Below are 18,533 nucleotides of genomic sequence, written 5' to 3'. Positions count from 1 at the left end.
TGGTCCAACACACAAGTTGCTGAATTGTCTCCCTAGTGTGCAGTCGAGTTTCCACAGAGTCTTGCTAATGACCTGATTATTAGTCCTGGTGTGGGGATGCAGAGGCACAAAACTGCAGGACACCGGCTGATATACCTGGTTAAACTAGCAATGTGCTTTGATTGAGAGATCGTAGAAAAACTTGGCATCAAACCCGCAGCTTTCTAAGATCTGCTTTCCAAAATGACCACTCGTTTCACTGATCCACAGAGTTACAAAGTGACATCAACACAAGCAGATTGAGCTGTTCAAACAGATGCTGGTACCACAGTGATTGTGGTTTGTGGCCCCTGAGGTGGCATATGTCATCACACCTGTTCTCTTCCTTCCCTGAACAGCAGGTTTTATATTCTTTTCCCTTTTATTCTATTCTGAAATGTGTCCTTGTTATTCAGAAAATCTAACATTTTGGTCGATTGTTGTGAGCTTACACCTCTGTGGGATTTTCTTCTCATGGATAATAAGCCTTTCCCCCCCAAACAACAGGTGAGATGTGGTTGATTGCAGAAAGCATTAAATAGTGATAGTTTTTTTGCTAAAAATACAGACACAGGAGTTTAAAGAGATCAAAACACTCTTATGACCTCTATGCGGTGAGCTATTTTTTGGGCTGTATTTTTAGTTACCTTGCAGCAGGACAGTCCTGAGTTTGATTCTGGACACTTTAGGTTCATCCCACATTCCAAAAAGCAAGCATGTTAGGTTAACTGGTCTCTATCAATTGATTCAAGGTTTAAAGGACTTTGAAAAATTACTCTTTCCTCCACCTACAGCCTTCAAGTATGTTGCTGTACTGAAACTGGAATTTCTTTGAAATAAATTATTCATGTTCTTATCATAAAGGAATTGCTGAACTATGTAGAGATGATTAATTTGAACACATCACACAAAACAGACAAGTATTCATACATTTTGAATGTGACTTAGCATAACTATCTAATTAAGCATAACTGGATATAATTTCATAAATTAAAAGGTGCAGTATTATGTATTTTCCAGGTACACAGTGCCATTTTATAGCACAATCAAGTTACTATGTTACCTTCAGTTGTTATAAAAATGCTATTAAGTATGATGTAAAAAAAAAAAGTTGACTTTGTAATTTGACACCTTGAAGTTAATCCTTTACCAACGTTTTTACCATCGTTTTACTGAGAACTGACTCATATGAGTTCAGCAGATGTGCAGTTCCACCAGGTGTTGGCTAATTGCTGCTGGCTAGTCTGAAGGAGCTGAGTGGTGGAGTCGAGGTGGAGGGCTGCTCTGTATATGGTGGCCCTGAAGCGCAAACCACATCAACAAATCACTAAATCCAACTACAAACTGAAAAACACAGCAACACAAATTAGAGCACAATTACAAATGAATAAAACACAACAGTAACACTGATTGATAAAAAGCTATGTTTTCAATATGGCATTAAATGATGCTCACTATGATTGGTCAATAGATAAATGTGTGTTTGGACACAGTCAGTCCATGATGTTGTCCAACCCATGGCAGTCCTGAGAGCTGTGGAAAGTCTTCATTGGGCCTAAATGAGAAAGAACACCACACACACATCCTCTGTTTCTGTTGGACCACCAGACCGGAGCTGATTTATTTGTGGAAATGTTAGGAATTCCAGCAATGAAGCTCAGAAAATTGAATCCAAACCAAAGACATCCTGAGTCTTGGTGAGGTTTCTTATGTCGTGTTAAACTCTTGCTCTTCATTTTTTCATATTCCTGTGACATGATATGGTTTAAAAATGGTGCTATAGAGAAAACAGAGCAAAACAAACAAACTTTGAGTGTTTGACAGCAACCCTAAATCTGCTTTCCCCTTCACTTTCTCTCCTCATGGCTGGATTTCAGTCTCCCCTGCAATCAGAAGCGTCTCAAAGATGATTATTAACTTTCTACCCTCTCAAGGCTTATGCACGCTCTCACAAGCACATCCGCATAGGTGCAGAGGCACCTGTAAGTGTAATTTTGCATCTTTAGATACATGCAGATGAATTTGAAAAAATTTAAAAAATGTGCACACACACACGCACACCCGCCCACGCACGCACACACATTAAAACGCAGCACCCAAAAAGTAAAAAAAAAAAAAAAATGAAAGGAACAGCATCAGTGGTGTGATACCATCCTGAGGATGCCAAAGCAGAACTGAAGTATTGCACAGGCCTTTGATGTGAATCCAGAGCATGGGCATGTAACAAACGTAGGTACCAAATTACACCCTGCCCCACTTTGATCTTCATAACCACATGCCTGCTCCTACAGAGGTAATAAGGCTGTGTGAGTGTGTGCTTGCGTCGGAGTGTGTTTGAAAAAGGTTTGTCTGAATATTTACATGTTTAAGCGGTGGCACAAAAGGATGCATACACGTATGTGTGACAGGCTGCAGATGCATGTTGCACAGCTTGCTGGTGTTGCTGGATGACAGCGCGTGGCTCCGGGGGAACTGAACACTCACTGTGGCTTGTACGCGCCTGGAAAAACATGTTCCTTGAGACCTTCTGCTGAGTTTGCCTTGTTGTCACATCGTCCGCGGCGGAGTCCCCACTTTGCCTTCGCAGCCGATGATGATCGGGTTGCGTCTTGGATTTCCATCTGAACCGCCTTCTAATCTGATGACTGCGAAGCGTGAATGGAACCACTTCTCGGGTCTGTAAGGTCATCCCCTCTCAGGAATTAGCACAACACCTGTTTATGTGTTGTTCATTACCTAAGTGTGCCTGAGGTTTTCAAAGCGGTCTGTTGACTAACATGTTAATAATGATGAAATGTATACTGCTGCACTTTTTAGTGTACAGGCGCTTCAAAGTAAAGCAGTGTATCATTGAAAAGTTCCTTTATTTCAGTAATTCAGTTTTAAAAGTGATATACAGATTGGTTCCACGTTGATGGATATATTTCTTGTATTTATTTGTTTGAGTATTAATGATTCAGGCATACAGCAACAGAAAATGCAAAATTCAAGAAATTATGTAGAAATGCGGCATGACTAAAGCCCGGCAAACCCGTGTTAATGGAAAAGCTCTTTGAAACAAATCCTGTTCTGGTCTACTCTATCGCAGCTCTTTCTGCATGAATTACTCCATCAATGCAGTGTGGATGCAATCAGCTTCTACTGAGATGTGCAGGGACTCCAGGTTGCTTTTACAGTGGCCTTCAGCTCAGAATAAATCAACAACAAGTGATAGACACGTGATCAATAACAGATATTTTATAAAATATTGAATAATTTCATTGAACTCCAATCCAGAACCACACAACATTCTGGAAGAGGTAGACAGAGGAAAGTTTTTAGCCTAAGCAAGGTCAACTAACTCACTCACTCTTCGGTTACCTAGCAACTCACTCATTCTTCGGTTACCTAGCAACAACCTGTTGAGTAACTGCCACAGCAGCAGTTTAAGGCTTTACCATCGTGCCTCATAACTGCTTAAAAATGAAAAACAAAACAAAGACAAAAAACAAAGTGGAGGTAAAGCAGTATTTCACATATTTAAAACAAGAAAGTAATCAAAAATTATCAGTATCGACTGACATGAAATGCTAATATAGTGATAAGTCGTCCATCTCCACCTTCAGCTGGTCTACAGATGGCCCCAGTGTCTCTGCTCTTCCTTAGAGAGACATAATTCATCTAACATTCCTGTTTTTGGCCTGTAGAAAGAAGCCAGAGAAAACCCTCGCAGGCAGAGAGAACATACAAACTCCATGCAAAAAAACCCAGGCTTGGATTTGAACCCAAGACCTTCTTGCTACAAGGCAAGTGCTATGAGCTGCATCACATTGTAACCCAGTATTATTCAATATCAATTTTATAATACCCCCCAAAAGACCTTAAAGGCATATCATCATACCATGAATATGCAGTAAAGACGTGTTTACTTAATTTCAAGGTGAATCTGTGGATACATGAGAAATCTGGTCATAAATAAGAAACAAGTTGTTAAAAATAACTCAGACCCTTTATTGACATAACTTCAAAGATTCACTTGTCAGCAGCTTTGTATTATTCCAAATATGAGAAGTTTATTCGTTTTCATACATTTTTGAGAGAAAGTTCACACCATATTTAAATTTTAGTGGAAAAAATAAAAATACAACATTTATGAAATGCACAAGTCATAGTCTCCTTAAATCACAGAAGACTTCCAACAAGAAAAAATACAACAACAAAAAAAAAGATTATGTGTTACATCTAAAATAATATTTGGCACCCAGAGAGTGAAAGTGAAGACATGCACATGAGATTTTAGACATAAAGAACAACATTTGTGCCACCTGCAGCATCCAGGATGATTTGTGACTGGAGAATATTGGCTGCAGCTGCACCATTCCTGGTTTTCCTTTGGCCGAAGCCCTCTGAAGGATGCCAGATCTCCTCTGCCTTCTCTCGTTCTCACCTACTTCACAAACTGTTGATGGCAGAAATTTTGTCAGATTTCCAGTCTCTAATCCCAACTGTTCTCATTTATTTACTGTGATTCCTAACAACTGGGTATGCTTCAGAGGGTAAAGTTAGTAAAAAAAATTTTAAAAAAACATTTGAAACATTACATATTTATGCTTACATTGTCGATGTGCATTCTTTCAAGGGGAAAACTGCATTGGCATACAATAATAAACTGTTGTTTTCGTTGAGTATGGATTTCTTTTCACTTAATCATTAGATTGTATAACATTAAAGTGGCTTCCAAGTTAAGAGTTTATGTAAAACTCTATAAAATATGTCTGAATGATGTAGATGATTTAGTGTGATTGCTTTTTTTTGGCAAGAAATTTAGTGACATGGATTGCTAAATTGGACACCTCAGACATTTGCAACCTTTGAGGTTCTAAATTGCTTTTTTCATAGCCCGTTTGGGTAAAACCTCTTCTATCCTTAATGTTCTGTGATACCTTGGAACAATTAAGCATATGCCATTAGTTGTGAGTTTTTTGTGCAGTTTGTTGATAGTTACGTTTTACATACTATCAATTTTGCATAGATCCAGCAGCTTAATTGAATTTAAAGAGATCCAGTTTTAGCTAATAGCTTTAAGAAGGAGTTGACAAGCTGAACTATTTGCTCTATGGTAAATACACAAACAAGTAAAAATTGGGTGAAGGGCATACAAAGCAATTCCTGGCAACGAAAAAGTGTCGTCCCTCCTCTAAAAGGATGTTTAAAAATTTCAGATAAGGCGCAAAACTTACTCAGGTAACAGTGATGGCTTTGTGTAACCTAACTTAAAGTTAAATGTCTCTGTTGTAATTAATACTGTTTTCAAGTTTGTTGAAGTAGAAAATGATGGAATCACATATCATAATAAGTAGTAGCTTGCTACACATCTTTAGTTTTTATTACATTATGGTCTTCATTAGTCAGGTCCCAAAATTCTGGCACACCAGCAGACAGGTCAGCTGTCCAGGACTGACTTCAAAACTTATTTCCACCTGACTGAATGAGAAGCATGTCTACAGTTTCAGTGCCATCTTGTGCATTTACTGCAACCGGTTTCATTGAGATACACCAAGCAAACATTCTAGATGTCCTTGGTCTACCTAAATGTTTCTCTTTCTCAAGCTTCCCATTTCATTTGTACTTGCTCTGAATTTTAAATTTAGCTCACTGGATTTAAAAGGGATTACACTTTTCTCTTTTAACAAATAATTTCCATATTTTTCAAAGTAGTCTAAAACAGAGATGCATCATTGATTTCAACAGCGAAATTTAAGTTTCTTAGGTGTATTTTGAAAAGACACAATATTGGGCTGTTGAATCAAATTGTTTGTGTAATTCTTTTTCTGTAAAATTAAAACATCTGCCTAAGGAGTAGTGATAGCAGATAGTTTGTATATAGATATAATCAGCTGTGTAATTTGGATGTGCTGACTACGATCACATCGAAACATTTCAGGACACTGATTCTCAAGGATTGGGGCTACATGACCCTGCTCTTAATGACCAGCCACAAAACCTTTGACACAAACTTTATTTGTTAGCTACGGAAGAGGATTAGGGCCACCGAAAAAAAAAGAAGAATTTTGAGATTAAAGTCAGAATTCTGAGATTAAAGTCAGAATTCTGAGTTTAAAGTCAGAATTCTGAGTTTAAAGTCAGAATTCTGAGTTTAAAGTCAGAATTCTGAGATTAAAGTCAGAATTCTGAGATTAAAGTCAGAATTCTGAGATTAAAGTCAGAATTATTCTTTTTTTTTGGCGGCCCTAATCCTCTTCCGTACTGATATTTAAAATAGCTAACTATCAAAATATTGATACAGAGTTTACATTTTTACATGAGGGCCACACAGTGACAGTGCTGTCTTCCGGAACATTTACCTCTGATTTAATAATGTAACTTTTTTAAAGGAATTGTTGGAAAAAAATCTAAGGGTGAAATTTGTTATATTCACCAACAAACAAATAATGCTTTAAATTACAATCTACAAAATGATGTTTAATATTTATATGTTGTGGTCAACGGTTTAATGGTAAGAAAGAGTAAGCATTGTTAGCTAGCAGTTTATTTTAACAGATTTCTAAACATGTGGGTAACAATTTGAATTTTTAGCTGGCATAAGAAGTTTAAATTTGCTTGCTAAAATTGTAGCTTACTTAACTTATTGCAAAGCAATTTTTCAAAGCTGACAGATTGAAAAGTGTACCAAACACAGGATAAGCTATTAAAACTGTTTGCTAAGTGTATTATATCAATCGCATAATGAATAAATTAGCTTTCTTGGACAAGGAGAAATTATGTATCTACTTAGTAACCATGAAGGCTAAATAAAACATTCTCCACTAATAGGAGATTGGCACTTTTAATTGCTTTTTTTTTCTAGGCGGAAAAAGAAAGTGTGTGGACAAAGTTTCTTTGTGTCTGGATTTATTATTAAAAATGACTACATCCTCATAAATACCAGACCAACACAGCCAAGCTAATTTTGTTGCTGAGAGGTGATGGTGAGGCTTTATGCACTTTGTTGGTGTTTGGCGACACTTAGTGGTAAAAATCTGTCATTGAGAGGATTCACATCAATCACACTGTGTATGACTTTGCCTTGTCACAACCAAAAGGCCCTATTGGTTTTTGGCACATTGTTGATTATAAGAATTAGAAGATTTACCAGCAAATACGTTATCATAACTCAGCAATTTGTCAGTGACATGCAACCATTACCCAGCTTGTTTACAAACATATGCGAACAATTGCCTGCTGAAAAGGATGCATGATGTAATGGAAACTATGAATCCACTGGGACGGACTGTCTAACCAGGAATAGAAGGACAAAGTTTGAAGCAGCTGAACCCTTTTGTTTTACTTAACTTTTGTGAATAATGTTTTGTTATGTTTGGCCATGGCATCATTACTACCAGACTTTTTGTCATATTAAGCTTTGTAACAGTACAATAGAAAAGAAATGCATTGATTTGAAGAAAAAAAGGCAAGTGCCTAAAATGTCTCTGAGCAACTTAATTTAACACGTAGCACTAACAATGAGTGAATTTAACAATTTCTTCAAGTAAAGAAATCCAGAATCTCACAAAATGTTGCACATCCTAGACGTCCACACGTTCTCTTGGCCATGTCCGTTCACTTCCGGATTATTCAATTCGTCAAATACTCCACTGTCGATTATTTCCCTCTGCCAGCGGACAGAGACCGCGCCAGTACTGAACTCCTTGAAGAATTTCTCGTCCTTAGCATCAAACTTTACATCCTTGATCTCAGAGTTGTCCCTAAAGTCTTCAGAGTCTTTGGAGTAGACCACATTCGGTTTTGGCACCCAGGGGGGCTCCACCAGCCCTGCCTCCAGACGGTGGAAATTGATATTCTTGAAAAACGTGTGAGTCCTTGGGTCGTCATTTCTACTGTAAAAAAAAAAACCAAACAAACAATCTGTTTTTAATGAATTGGTTCATGTGACTTGAGGTGCCAGACTAAAAAAGCACTAATTAGACTCATCATGTACATGAATGCCATTAATTTGAGGAGTTTAAAGATCAATTTTAATATATATATTTTTTTACTACAAACACTCTAAAACACATTTTGGCAAAGTATTTGATGGTCTTAGTTCTAAGTCAAACTCGTTCAATTTTTATTGCTTAAATTAAATAAAAAATCTTTTTTACTTTGAATATAAAACAGAAAAATAGATATTTTTCATTTTTCACAAATGATGAAATGTGTCAACATTTCATCATTTGTTGTAATTTTAATGTTTTTGCCAGAATCTCATCATGTTTTTGCTCATTAAACCCAGAATAACGGCTCATCAGTCACAGCAACAACTTAGGCTGTGATATCAGGATGTAAAAATGTCATAATTATAAAATAACACAGAACTATTTCTAAAAGCAATGTGAATTTATGTTTTCTTAGCTCTGCTTAATAAACTGTAATGCCCCTGTTTGGATCAAAATGTGTATCTAGCTCTTCTGATCCTGTTTGTTCTTGTCTCCATGCATATTTCTCCTACTACCACATGATTTCTTTCTTGACACCATACTCCCGGTATTTTGTAGTGAGGGACTTTTCTTACCGGCACCCAAGGCGAAACAGAACCTTCTTCTTGAGAAAGTGGTTGATGATATCTTTGGTTGGACCATCAAAGCTTTTGTCTTCAAACTTGCAATCATCCTCCAGAGTTCGACGAGTCACCTCACTGTTCTGCACCTTTTCCCTGAAGTCTTTAAAAGGCAAACGACCAGACACCATCTCATAAATGCTGCAGCCCAGAGCCCACCAGTCCACAGACGTGCGGTAGTACTCCTGCTTCAGGATCTCTGGAGCCATGTAGCCGGTCGTACCAGCCTGCAACGACGAACAGAAGAGAATCATTGAAAACTGATGGGAAAAATCACTAATGAAGACATTAGTGTCACAAGACAAAGTTGGTGAATGTTAAAGTTAAACATCCTTCCATCCATCCATCCATCCATCCATCCATCCATCCATCTTCTTCCACTTATCCATGGTCGGGTCGCGGGGTCAGCAGCCTAAGTAAGGAGGCCCAGATTTCCGTCTCCCCAGCCACTTGTTCCAGCTCCTCTGGGGGAATCCCAAAGCGTTCCCATGTCAGCAGTGAAACATCGTCCCTCCAGCGTGTCCTGGGTCTTCCTGTGGGCCTCCTCCCAGTGGGTCGTGCCTGGAACACCTCACCCAGGAGGCATCCAGGAGGCATCCTGACCAGATGCCCGAGCCACCTCAACTGGCTCCTCTCGACATGAAGGAGCAGCTGCTCTACTCTTAGTCCCTCCTGAATGACTGAGCTTCTCACCCTATCTCTAAGGGAGAGCCCAGACCCCCTACCGAGAAAACTCATTTCGGCCGCTTGTATCCGTTCGGTTATGTCCCAAAGCTAATAACCTTAAATGAGGGTAGGAACGTAGATCGACCGGTAAATCAAGATCTTTGCTTTTTGACTCAGTGCTCTCTTCACCACAACAGACCGGTTCAGCGCCCGTTTCACTGCAGACGCTGCGCCAATCCGTGTGTTAATCTCCCGCTCCATTTTTCCCTAATTCATGAACAAGATCCCGAGACAAATAAACTCTAAGTTGGGGCAAGACATCCCCCCTGACCCAGAGAAGGCACTCTACCCTTTTCCGGCCGAAAAAAGTTAAACATTTCAAATTAAATGGTGAATAATTAGAGGTATCTCAGAAAAATTAACCAATACTTACTAGCAATTATAAATTTTTTTAATCAGAAATGTTTGATGAATGGTCAGGTCATGGCCTATAAAGAAAGAAGACTTCTGATTTGCTGTCACCCTTCACAAAGAAAGTGAGTCACATATTAATAAAGAAGTTGGCTGTGGCACTCTATCCAAGAATATTAATAGAAGGTTAAATGGAAGAAAAAGGTTTGGCAGAAAAAGGGGATATTAGCAGCTTTAAGAGAACTGTGAAGCAAACCAAGAGTTGGGGTACAAATCAGTGCTTCAAGAATCCAGGATAGTTGTTGCATACTTTGTTTAAGCCACTTATAAACCAGAGACAATGTCAGTGTGGGCAACACTACGAAAATGATTAAGGAGAAAAAGGGCTCTTTTCAAATTTTGCCTACACTAGCAAAAGGACCAAAGATAAAAAAGACTAAAAAAAATCCCCTTCTGATTAATGTAAAGTTTGCATTTCATTTTGAGATAAAGGTTTCCTGAGTCTGAAGGAGGATTGAAGAGGCGCAGAAAAGCCAAACTGTTTGAGGTTCAGTGTAAAGTTTCCACAATGTGGGTTATTTGTGGAGGCATGCCATCTGCTGGCCCTGGTCCTCTGTGTTTTATCAGGACCAACATTACCGCAGTGATCTATCAGGAGATTGTTGCAGACTGCTGCTGAACTGGAGAGCTCCTTCACTACTACTGCATCCTCAATGTACAAAGGAGCGCTATCGCATATCCTTCCTTGCAGCAGCTGTAAGACTAAAAATCAGCGCTCTCAAAAAACTCAGTTAAGTGTTTACATTCCTGTTGTTTTTTACTCAATTTCTGATTTCTTGTGAATATTCTGCTGTTCTTATTGTATACAGATGCATTTGCTCTTGTATTTTTTAAAGTATCCTCAGTTGCACATGTCTTTGAATCTGAGAAAACAGTTAAAAAAAATGTCAGTGTAGTTTTTCTCTTATGTTATAAGTTTGCTGTAAAACCTCTCATTCTTATTTTCTGTTTTCATATTTGTTCCCTTGTGAGAATCTGCATGCTTTATTTTTACTTTGCTGCTGGCGCACTTGAATTTCCTCACTGTTGAACAATTAAAACATATTTATTTTCTATTCCATTCTATATTTCAGCATTAAGATACATTTTTATTGCCCTTATGTTACTGAGTTTTTATTTGCTACAAGTTATAATTTATTTATTTCTAATTAGTAGAAATAAGTGCCTAAAATATATCACTCTGTGTGAAGCATAAATATAAATGTACTTTTTTAAATTAGGTTCTGATGAGGTTCATTTATCAGAATTAAAAGATCTTTTAAAAATAACCAACTTCAAGCAGATATTAAGCATCCTTTTGATTAATCCCACATTGCTTTATTAAAGATTTATATTGGTCTGATGTAATATTCTTCTCTTAAATATTGTGTTTTCAGTAACTGCAAGAGGGAAATAGTCATAACTAATAAGTAATTAATCTATATAAGAAGTTTCACTTTGTAAATTGAGTTAAGAAAAATAAATTATCTTTTCAAAAATGTTCATTTGTTAAATTAGGCTGTATAAGCTTTGTAAGGACTAGTAATTGGGGCAACACTGATTTTGGCAAAGACAATTGTACTAACCAGTAACTGCAATGAGTGCTGAAACAAAGCAAATCTTTAACATGTCTCAAGGACAATTTTCCATTAAGAAAACAACTTAGAAAACGACTGATTTTAATCATTTATTATTATATTTTCAAACTACAACTTCAATTAACTTAATATAGAAAGTTGCACGTGAAATACTTCAAATTTGATCAGATCTTTATGCACTTTATACTCAGACCCCTCATCAAGCTATAACACAACGTAACGCAAAAACAAAAGCAAATCAAAACAGGACAACAACAGACACCACCATAAACCTCAGAGTAAGGGAGTCTTACAGCTACGAAGGATATGCGATACCGCTCCTTTGTGCATTTAGGATGCAATAGTCTGTCACTGAAGGAGCTTTTGGGGTTTTCCTTCAGTTTGGACCAGCTCTAAATCACCTGACTCATCATAATGAACAAAAATGCAAAACCCACAATGTTTCTGGCATTTGTAGGACACAGATTAGTCAGCTAATGCTCACAGGCTCTACCTGGTCTGCTGTACATTTCTGAGTCAGAGCAGGCTATAGCTGAGCATCAGGTCAGGCACCTTTTAATGAGATAACTTTTGGCTGCACAGGATCATGCTCGACTGTAAGGAGAGCTATCATCCCTGTTCCCGATAAGCTACTTGAAATGGCAGCTGAACTGTGCGGAGAAAGGAAAGAAGAGAAGGCAAAAATGTACCATGTCTGAAACAAGCTGCTAAGGGTTTTGCCATGCTGTGCTCCAAGTAGAGGAGGATTTTGCAGCCGCACAAACCACATGAATGTCGGGTACTCACCCTCTGGCAAGTCATTTTTCCTTTTGGCAGCTCCACAGCCAGTCCCAGGTCTGACAGTCGGCACTGGCCCTTCGCATCCAGTAGAACGTTCTCAGGCTTCAGATCTCGATACACGATGTCCATAGAGTGCAGGTGGAGGATACCGGCAACAATCTGGGCTGCGTAGTAAACAACACGCTCCATGCGGATGCCTCTCTTGCCTAACTCATAGATGTGGAACCTGAGGTCTCCTCCAGACATTAGGGTCATGACCAGACACAGGTGGGTTTTGCTTTGGTAAGCGTAGGCCAGGTTCACAATGAAGGCGCTGTTGACCTTCTCCAGGATCTGCTTCTCCATAAGGGCCAGCCTCTCTCCTCCTTTCTTCTTCAGACGATTCTTGTCCAGCTTCTTGCAGGCGTACATCTGGCCTGTGTGCTTCACCTGGACTGCACACACCTGTCAGACAGGACAACATAATTCATTTTAATACCAAGACTGGCTTTAGCATCTTATGGATTATTTTAGCATCTTAAAATGCACTGCCTGGCCACATTACTACCAAAAAAAGTCACTCTGTCTAATTATTATGACTTCCTATAGCTTTCCTATAGCTTAGAGTTCAATCTTTATGCTCTCTTGCAAACTGAAGCTTTTTTCTCAAGTAAGCCTCACCGATTAGTGGTATTTGAGTTTTCCTCAAATTGTGGAATTGCTCTTACTTTCACTATTAAACGTAGACCAGAGTTCTGTTGTTTTTCTTCGATTTGATGTCACCAATCATTTAACTGATAAGTGATTCATCACCAATCAGTCATTCAGGGTTTTTATAAACACATTTCTTCCGCAAAGATGATTGTTGCCCACTATTCTTCCAGTTTTTAATTGTGGACTGGACAGTTCTTAACCCACTTCCTCTGGTCATGGAAGAAGGGTTAGTCTGTTCCGTCAAGCAGAGGAAACATCTAAGCAGATTGCAGAAATGACTAAAACTGTAATTTCTGCAATCTGCTTAGATGTTTTCTCTGCTTGATGGAACAGACTAACCCTTCTTCCATGACCACAGGAAGTATCTTTTTATATGGTTGTCAAAGAAATGAGAAGGTACCTATTCCATCAGTTTTGGGTCAATTAGCTTATCAGCTGAAAGATCATCAGCAGTGCAGTAATTATCCAATAGGAGGCTTGTACCTTTTTTCTTAGTTAAATTCAACCATTTTTGACCAGGGAGTGTATTTCTTTCTGCTGACTTTTTCCTGTGCTGATTTTTTCTTGCCAACACTGGCGGAACAGAAAATTGAGAAAGTTATGGGATATTACGACAAGGCACTCAAAGTAAAACCTTGTGTTATGTGAATTAAAATTTGTCTTAATCTCTTGCTAACCCTTGCTCGTGTAACAAACAGATGATCTCATGATGAGCGCTTATACTGATCTGGTCAGAAGTTCACATATATTTAGCAAGAATATCATATTCCATCTGGACTTTTTTGTTTTCCTCCCCTCCAGGGGGTCTTTTGTGGGCTCTAGTGTCCCTTATATAAAAGTAGGCTGACAGGAAAGGGGGGAAGACATGCGGAAAATGTAGCCTGGTCCAGGAATCGAACCCGACCACATTGAGGACCCAAGTCCTCCAAACATGGGTCGCGCTATCCCCTACGCCACCACAGCACGGCCCCAATCTGGACTTTTAATAATTTATTTAAACCTGTGTTTTTAAAGAATGAAATGATTATGAAACAAAAAGCGTCAGTTGTTTAAGAACAATAGAGTGACCATGTTTGAATTATTTGTGCACCTACTTTAATCAACACATGGTCAAAATGATACATGCACCCTGGTTTTCACTTGGTTACATATCCATTAGCAACGATTGTGCTGAGGGAACCTGCCACAGTGTCCAACTGTGGACTAAGATTTGATTTGAGGTTGATTTAGCCCTTCTCAAAAATTAATCCAGGGATTTTGTGGAATACCCCTATGCCAATGGGTTCCATGGTCTGATGCTGCCACCACCATGCTTGAAAGTTAGTTATGAGTTTTAAAAAAATCTCACTTTAGTCTCTATGCTGCACTGTATAAGACTGGCAACCTATCCAGGACATACCGCACTTATCACTGGATACTTTTATGAAGTATGTTGGGCCTTTTGTTAGTATTACATGAGTAATATATACTGACTTAAGAAATTATTTGCACTTTTGAGCAATAATGTTGTACAGCAGGAGTATCCAATTCCAGTCCTTGAGAGATACTGTCCTGCAGCTTTTAGACACACCATGCTCATACTAAAGAGGTAATTCAATCATTAGGTTGAGCTGGGTTGGAGCAGGGATGTTCCTAAAAGCTCTCAAAGATTGGATGAAGATCCCTGTTGTACATCCGCCATGCCATAAAACAGTTCTTCAAATCCAGGCCCTGAGTACCGGTGCCCAGAAACTTTTAGATGTGTCCCTAAATCTAAATGTTTGGACACATCTAACTCCCTTCCTCAGCATGCAGTCAAGTTCTCCAGAGTCCTCATTATTTGACTCAGGTGTGTTGAAGAAGGGACACATCTAAAAGTTGCAAAGCACCATCCCTGCGCTATAGTTTTAATGAGCTAGAGAAAGGCCTATTAATTTGTCTGTATTCTACTTTGAACATGTTGATTTTGATGGGAAGCTTTGTACCAACCTCGCCAAAGCCACCTCTGCCCAAACTCCTGAACTCATAAAAATATCTGTCAGTAATCTTCTGCCTTTCGCACTCCTTCCACTGCAGGAATCGGTAATAGAAGGGGCTTCTCATGTACTCCAGGAAAGGTTTTCCTTTTAGAAATTTTCTAGTTGCTTCTCTCATCTCCTCCACGGCTGCCTTGTCGTTTTTGTCGAAAAGAGACAGGCACGCCTTGACATCCTCTGCTGTGAGAAAGGAGAGGAAAGTCTGAGACTGAGGCTGACAAAACTTTGACAGTATCCTCTGTTTGGCCTTTTCTTTGGTTCCGTCCTCGGCAGCGCTCCAGTTGTTCAGCTCCTCCAGAAACTCAGCAACAGCCACACACTGAGGGTCAGAGGTCAGGAGAAACTGCTGAAACAACTTCCTTCCTATAGGCTGCTGCTCACAAAGTGACTCATAGGTCTTCTCCAGTGCTGCCCGAGGAGCAGAGAACTTCTTTGGCGTGGGCAGCGTCAGAGACTCTCGGCGCATTCTTAGCTCGTTGCTATCGGACTCCAGAGCTCTCAGGTAGGCTGTGTTGGCCACCAAGCTGACCAGACCTGCCAGGTCACCCATGGGTGGATAAATCCTGAGGTGTACTGGGAAACAGCTGTTAAACTAAGAACACTTAAATTCACCCATCTGGAAAATCTAGGCACAAGAGAGCCCATCAAGCTCCCACATCTTGAACGTTCTCACCGCCTTGTCCCACACGGCTTTGCACGTTTTTGCAAAGACGGCACTTGGGGAAAGCAACTTATGTGGTTTGAACTTAAGAGGATTTAGACTGGTCTATTATTAGGAGATACAAAGTGGCTGTGGGCAACCGCTGAACTGCCACTCTGACAGGATACCAGCTCCAACCTTGAAGTCACTGGAGACCACTGAATTTATGAGTTTACAGACTTCTTTAGAGTAACCCCCAATATTGTAATAGGAGTCAGGTTTTCACTACATTTAGAAAAATACAAACAAAAAAAAAACAAGTCATTATGTTGTGAAAAATACTTATTTCTTACAGCCAGTCCACATTGGTCGTCATTTTTATTTATGTTCATTTTGGCACAAAACACTGAGGCTGCTTCTTTTTTTCACATCAACCTCAGGTTAAACAAGGTTGATGCAGCCTTCCAACCAATAGCATCTCTAAGTCAATTATCCGGCCAACTCTCTTCCACTTACTCTCCCGTTTATTGGTTTTTGAGCTGGCAAAGAAAACAAAAATTTCAACTTTTTAGTTCATTGGGTTTCAAATATAATCACCGGGAATACCTTGACACTGGAACAATGCCAGCCTTACATGTAATCCAATGCTCACTGTATAATGGGTAACAAGGTTACCTGTCATGTAGAGCAGTTTGCAGCCTAAGCACTTACATCCGTAAATCCAACCTGTAACCAATCAGTACCACATGCACATTCCATAAAAAACTATTTTTCTGTCTACTAAAGGCTCAGAGGAACATGCTAGACAGAATGGGAATTTCAAACATCTAATTGGAATCAGAATGTAATTAAGCTGCAAGATTTCAGTGTGCGGGTTTTGATTATTTGTGATATACTTTAAAACTCAAAGTCCTATTTTGACAAATAACTGAAGACTTCAAACCTGAAGTATTTGTCACACTTTGACACTTTTATTTGAATTGTATGAATTTTATTCTTAGAGTGTCTGAATCACAGTTATTCACAATCCTTAATCTTTAAAAAAGAAACTCCCATTTTCACGATGTGCCAAACACCACAGCAGACATTAATGTAAAGCTGACATGACGCTCCGACACACTTTACTCTTCTCTCCTTGAAGTGTGATCCCTTCAGCCACGAATCTGCGCAGCTCTAACTGTGTCCATTGTCCTCCTTTGACACCAGGTATAATGGAAACATGCACTTGAAAGGTAGAGGACAACGCAGGACATACTGCCGGGATCGGTGAGAAGTCTGTCACCATGTTCTGGTGCATCCGTGCACAGTACACCTGGATGTGGTGCTTATTTGCCGATTCTCTGAACCACCCAGTCCTGCTGGCAGAGAGGACAGCGGTTGTTCTGCTTCACCCAAAGTGACATGCAGCAGTTGTGGAAGGAGTGGTTGCACTCTCCCCATACAACTGAAAGACAGAAAACAAACATAATCTGCTGAGTTCAATGACTACTCCAGACTATATAAGAAATGGCTTTGACAGAAAATACATCAGGGAGGTAAGGGGAAAAACAAGTTTGGGGTGGGCGACATGGACTTAAAGTTTCATTACAGTACTTTGTGGTACTATTGTGATAATGATAAAAGTGAGGATATCAATTATTTACTATTCTTTTTAAGGTAACTGAATGATACAGCAATCATAGCCCCACAAACACACTTAATGCTCTTTAAAAACATATACATAATTCCATAAGTATTATTAGAAAAATAACCAGAGAATTGCAGGTTGATTGTATTTTGCCATAATACTCAGCAGCAGCAGCAGTAAGGCAATTTCAATAAGTGTTTGAGATCATGCTGTGTTTTCAAACAGGGATAGAACTACAGTCATAAATGTACACATTTGACGACATATTTCAATTAAAATAACTCCGTTTATCTTTCTTGGGCTCTGAAATAACACATGCTGCTGTTGCTCATTTAAAAAAAAACCGAGTTCTTCTGCATTTCTTTAAACAGGATTCTGTAATTAGCAGGCTGGATGTTGTTTTTCCTGACGGCTCCCACTAATCAGCCAAAGCTAGCTTGTTTGATTAACTTAAGTACCACAGCTGTTAGCAAATCGTGTGGTTTTTTTTTGTGTTAAATATCTTACCAACACAGTCTTCTTGTTTATTCTCCGCCTGGCATCGAAGGCATGCGTCTGTAAAGCGCAAAGCGAACCGAATTACTGCTTCATTTGTACTGTTACAAACACTTTAGCTTCATTAGCCGTGGGTCAGAGCTGAGCTAACACAACTCCTCCAGACTCACCCATTACTTGTACCCGACAAATGGCACAAGTATCGCACTCAACGTCCCAACTCCACATGGCTACTGCATTCCACTTCTTCAGGGAAAACATCTTGTCCCCACCCGACTTGGAGCCCGAAGAGGTGCTGTGCGACAAGACTAAACCCGGCTCGTCACCGTCATCCATCTCTGCCGCAAAACGGTGTTAGCTGGCGTTAGCTTAGCTGCACAAAATGGAAGGACGGCAGCTGGGCTAATGCTAACCACGTAGCCAGCGTCTTGTTCCTATAGCGACAGAAGAGGACGCTGTTTGTCAGGCATTAAGTGCAAACCCCTTTTCACATAAAAACTACAAGTACCTACGTTGTTGTATCAACTAAAAGTTAACTTATTTCAGCAATTTGAATAGCATATGTGTAACTTCTATTGGCAATTATTTCAAATAGTTTAAAAAAAGTTTAAAGTAATTTAATGTTGATTAATAAATATACATATTTGAAGGTATATTTTAATTAAAATAACACACACATTTCTTGAGGTCTGAAATAACGTATGCTGCTGCAATTATTCTATACTATAGAATATGTATCTCAAATGATTACTTATGTTGATTTTGACAATTATGATTTGCTGCTTTTAAAAGAAATACATTAGACTTAAAAAACCAATTAATAGTAATACGGAAATATTTTATGGTCATTTCATCTCATGAAAGCTATTATGGTAAACACCCAACTTGATTATTGTCCAACACTCATCATCACCCTCCAGTAGGAGGGTACAGTCACAAAATGTCATTGTTATTC

At 39.1% G+C, this 18,533-nt stretch overlaps 2 protein-coding genes across 2 annotated transcripts; both read right to left on the bottom strand.

Annotated features, from left to right (window-relative positions):
* Positions 1–6,215: 6,215 nt before the first annotated feature.
* On the bottom strand, positions 6,216–16,751 carry grk7b (G protein-coupled receptor kinase 7b). The gene is made up of 4 exons (XM_027999593.1): positions 14,770–16,751; positions 12,115–12,552; positions 8,570–8,841; positions 6,216–7,895 (listed from the first exon to the last, which is right to left on the bottom strand). The coding sequence occupies exons 1-4, from the start codon at positions 15,364–15,366 to the stop codon at positions 7,565–7,567; spliced, it is 1,638 nt and encodes a 545-aa protein (XP_027855394.1). The 5' UTR covers positions 15,367–16,751; the 3' UTR covers positions 6,216–7,564.
* On the bottom strand, positions 16,742–17,981 carry rnf7 (ring finger protein 7). The gene is made up of 3 exons (XM_027999592.1): positions 17,749–17,981; positions 17,591–17,638; positions 16,742–16,900 (listed from the first exon to the last, which is right to left on the bottom strand). Exons 1-3 carry the CDS (start codon positions 17,912–17,914, stop codon positions 16,782–16,784), a joined length of 333 nt encoding a protein of 110 aa, XP_027855393.1. The 5' UTR covers positions 17,915–17,981; the 3' UTR covers positions 16,742–16,781.
* Positions 17,982–18,533: the final 552 nt, after the last annotated feature.

Source organism: Xiphophorus couchianus, chromosome 18, assembly GCF_001444195.1.
Source record: "Xiphophorus couchianus chromosome 18, X_couchianus-1.0, whole genome shotgun sequence".
NCBI classification, from domain to species: domain Eukaryota; kingdom Metazoa; phylum Chordata; class Actinopteri; order Cyprinodontiformes; family Poeciliidae; genus Xiphophorus; species Xiphophorus couchianus.
The sequence above is the reverse complement of the archived record's forward strand: the minus strand, read 5'-3'. Positions and strand labels throughout refer to the sequence as shown.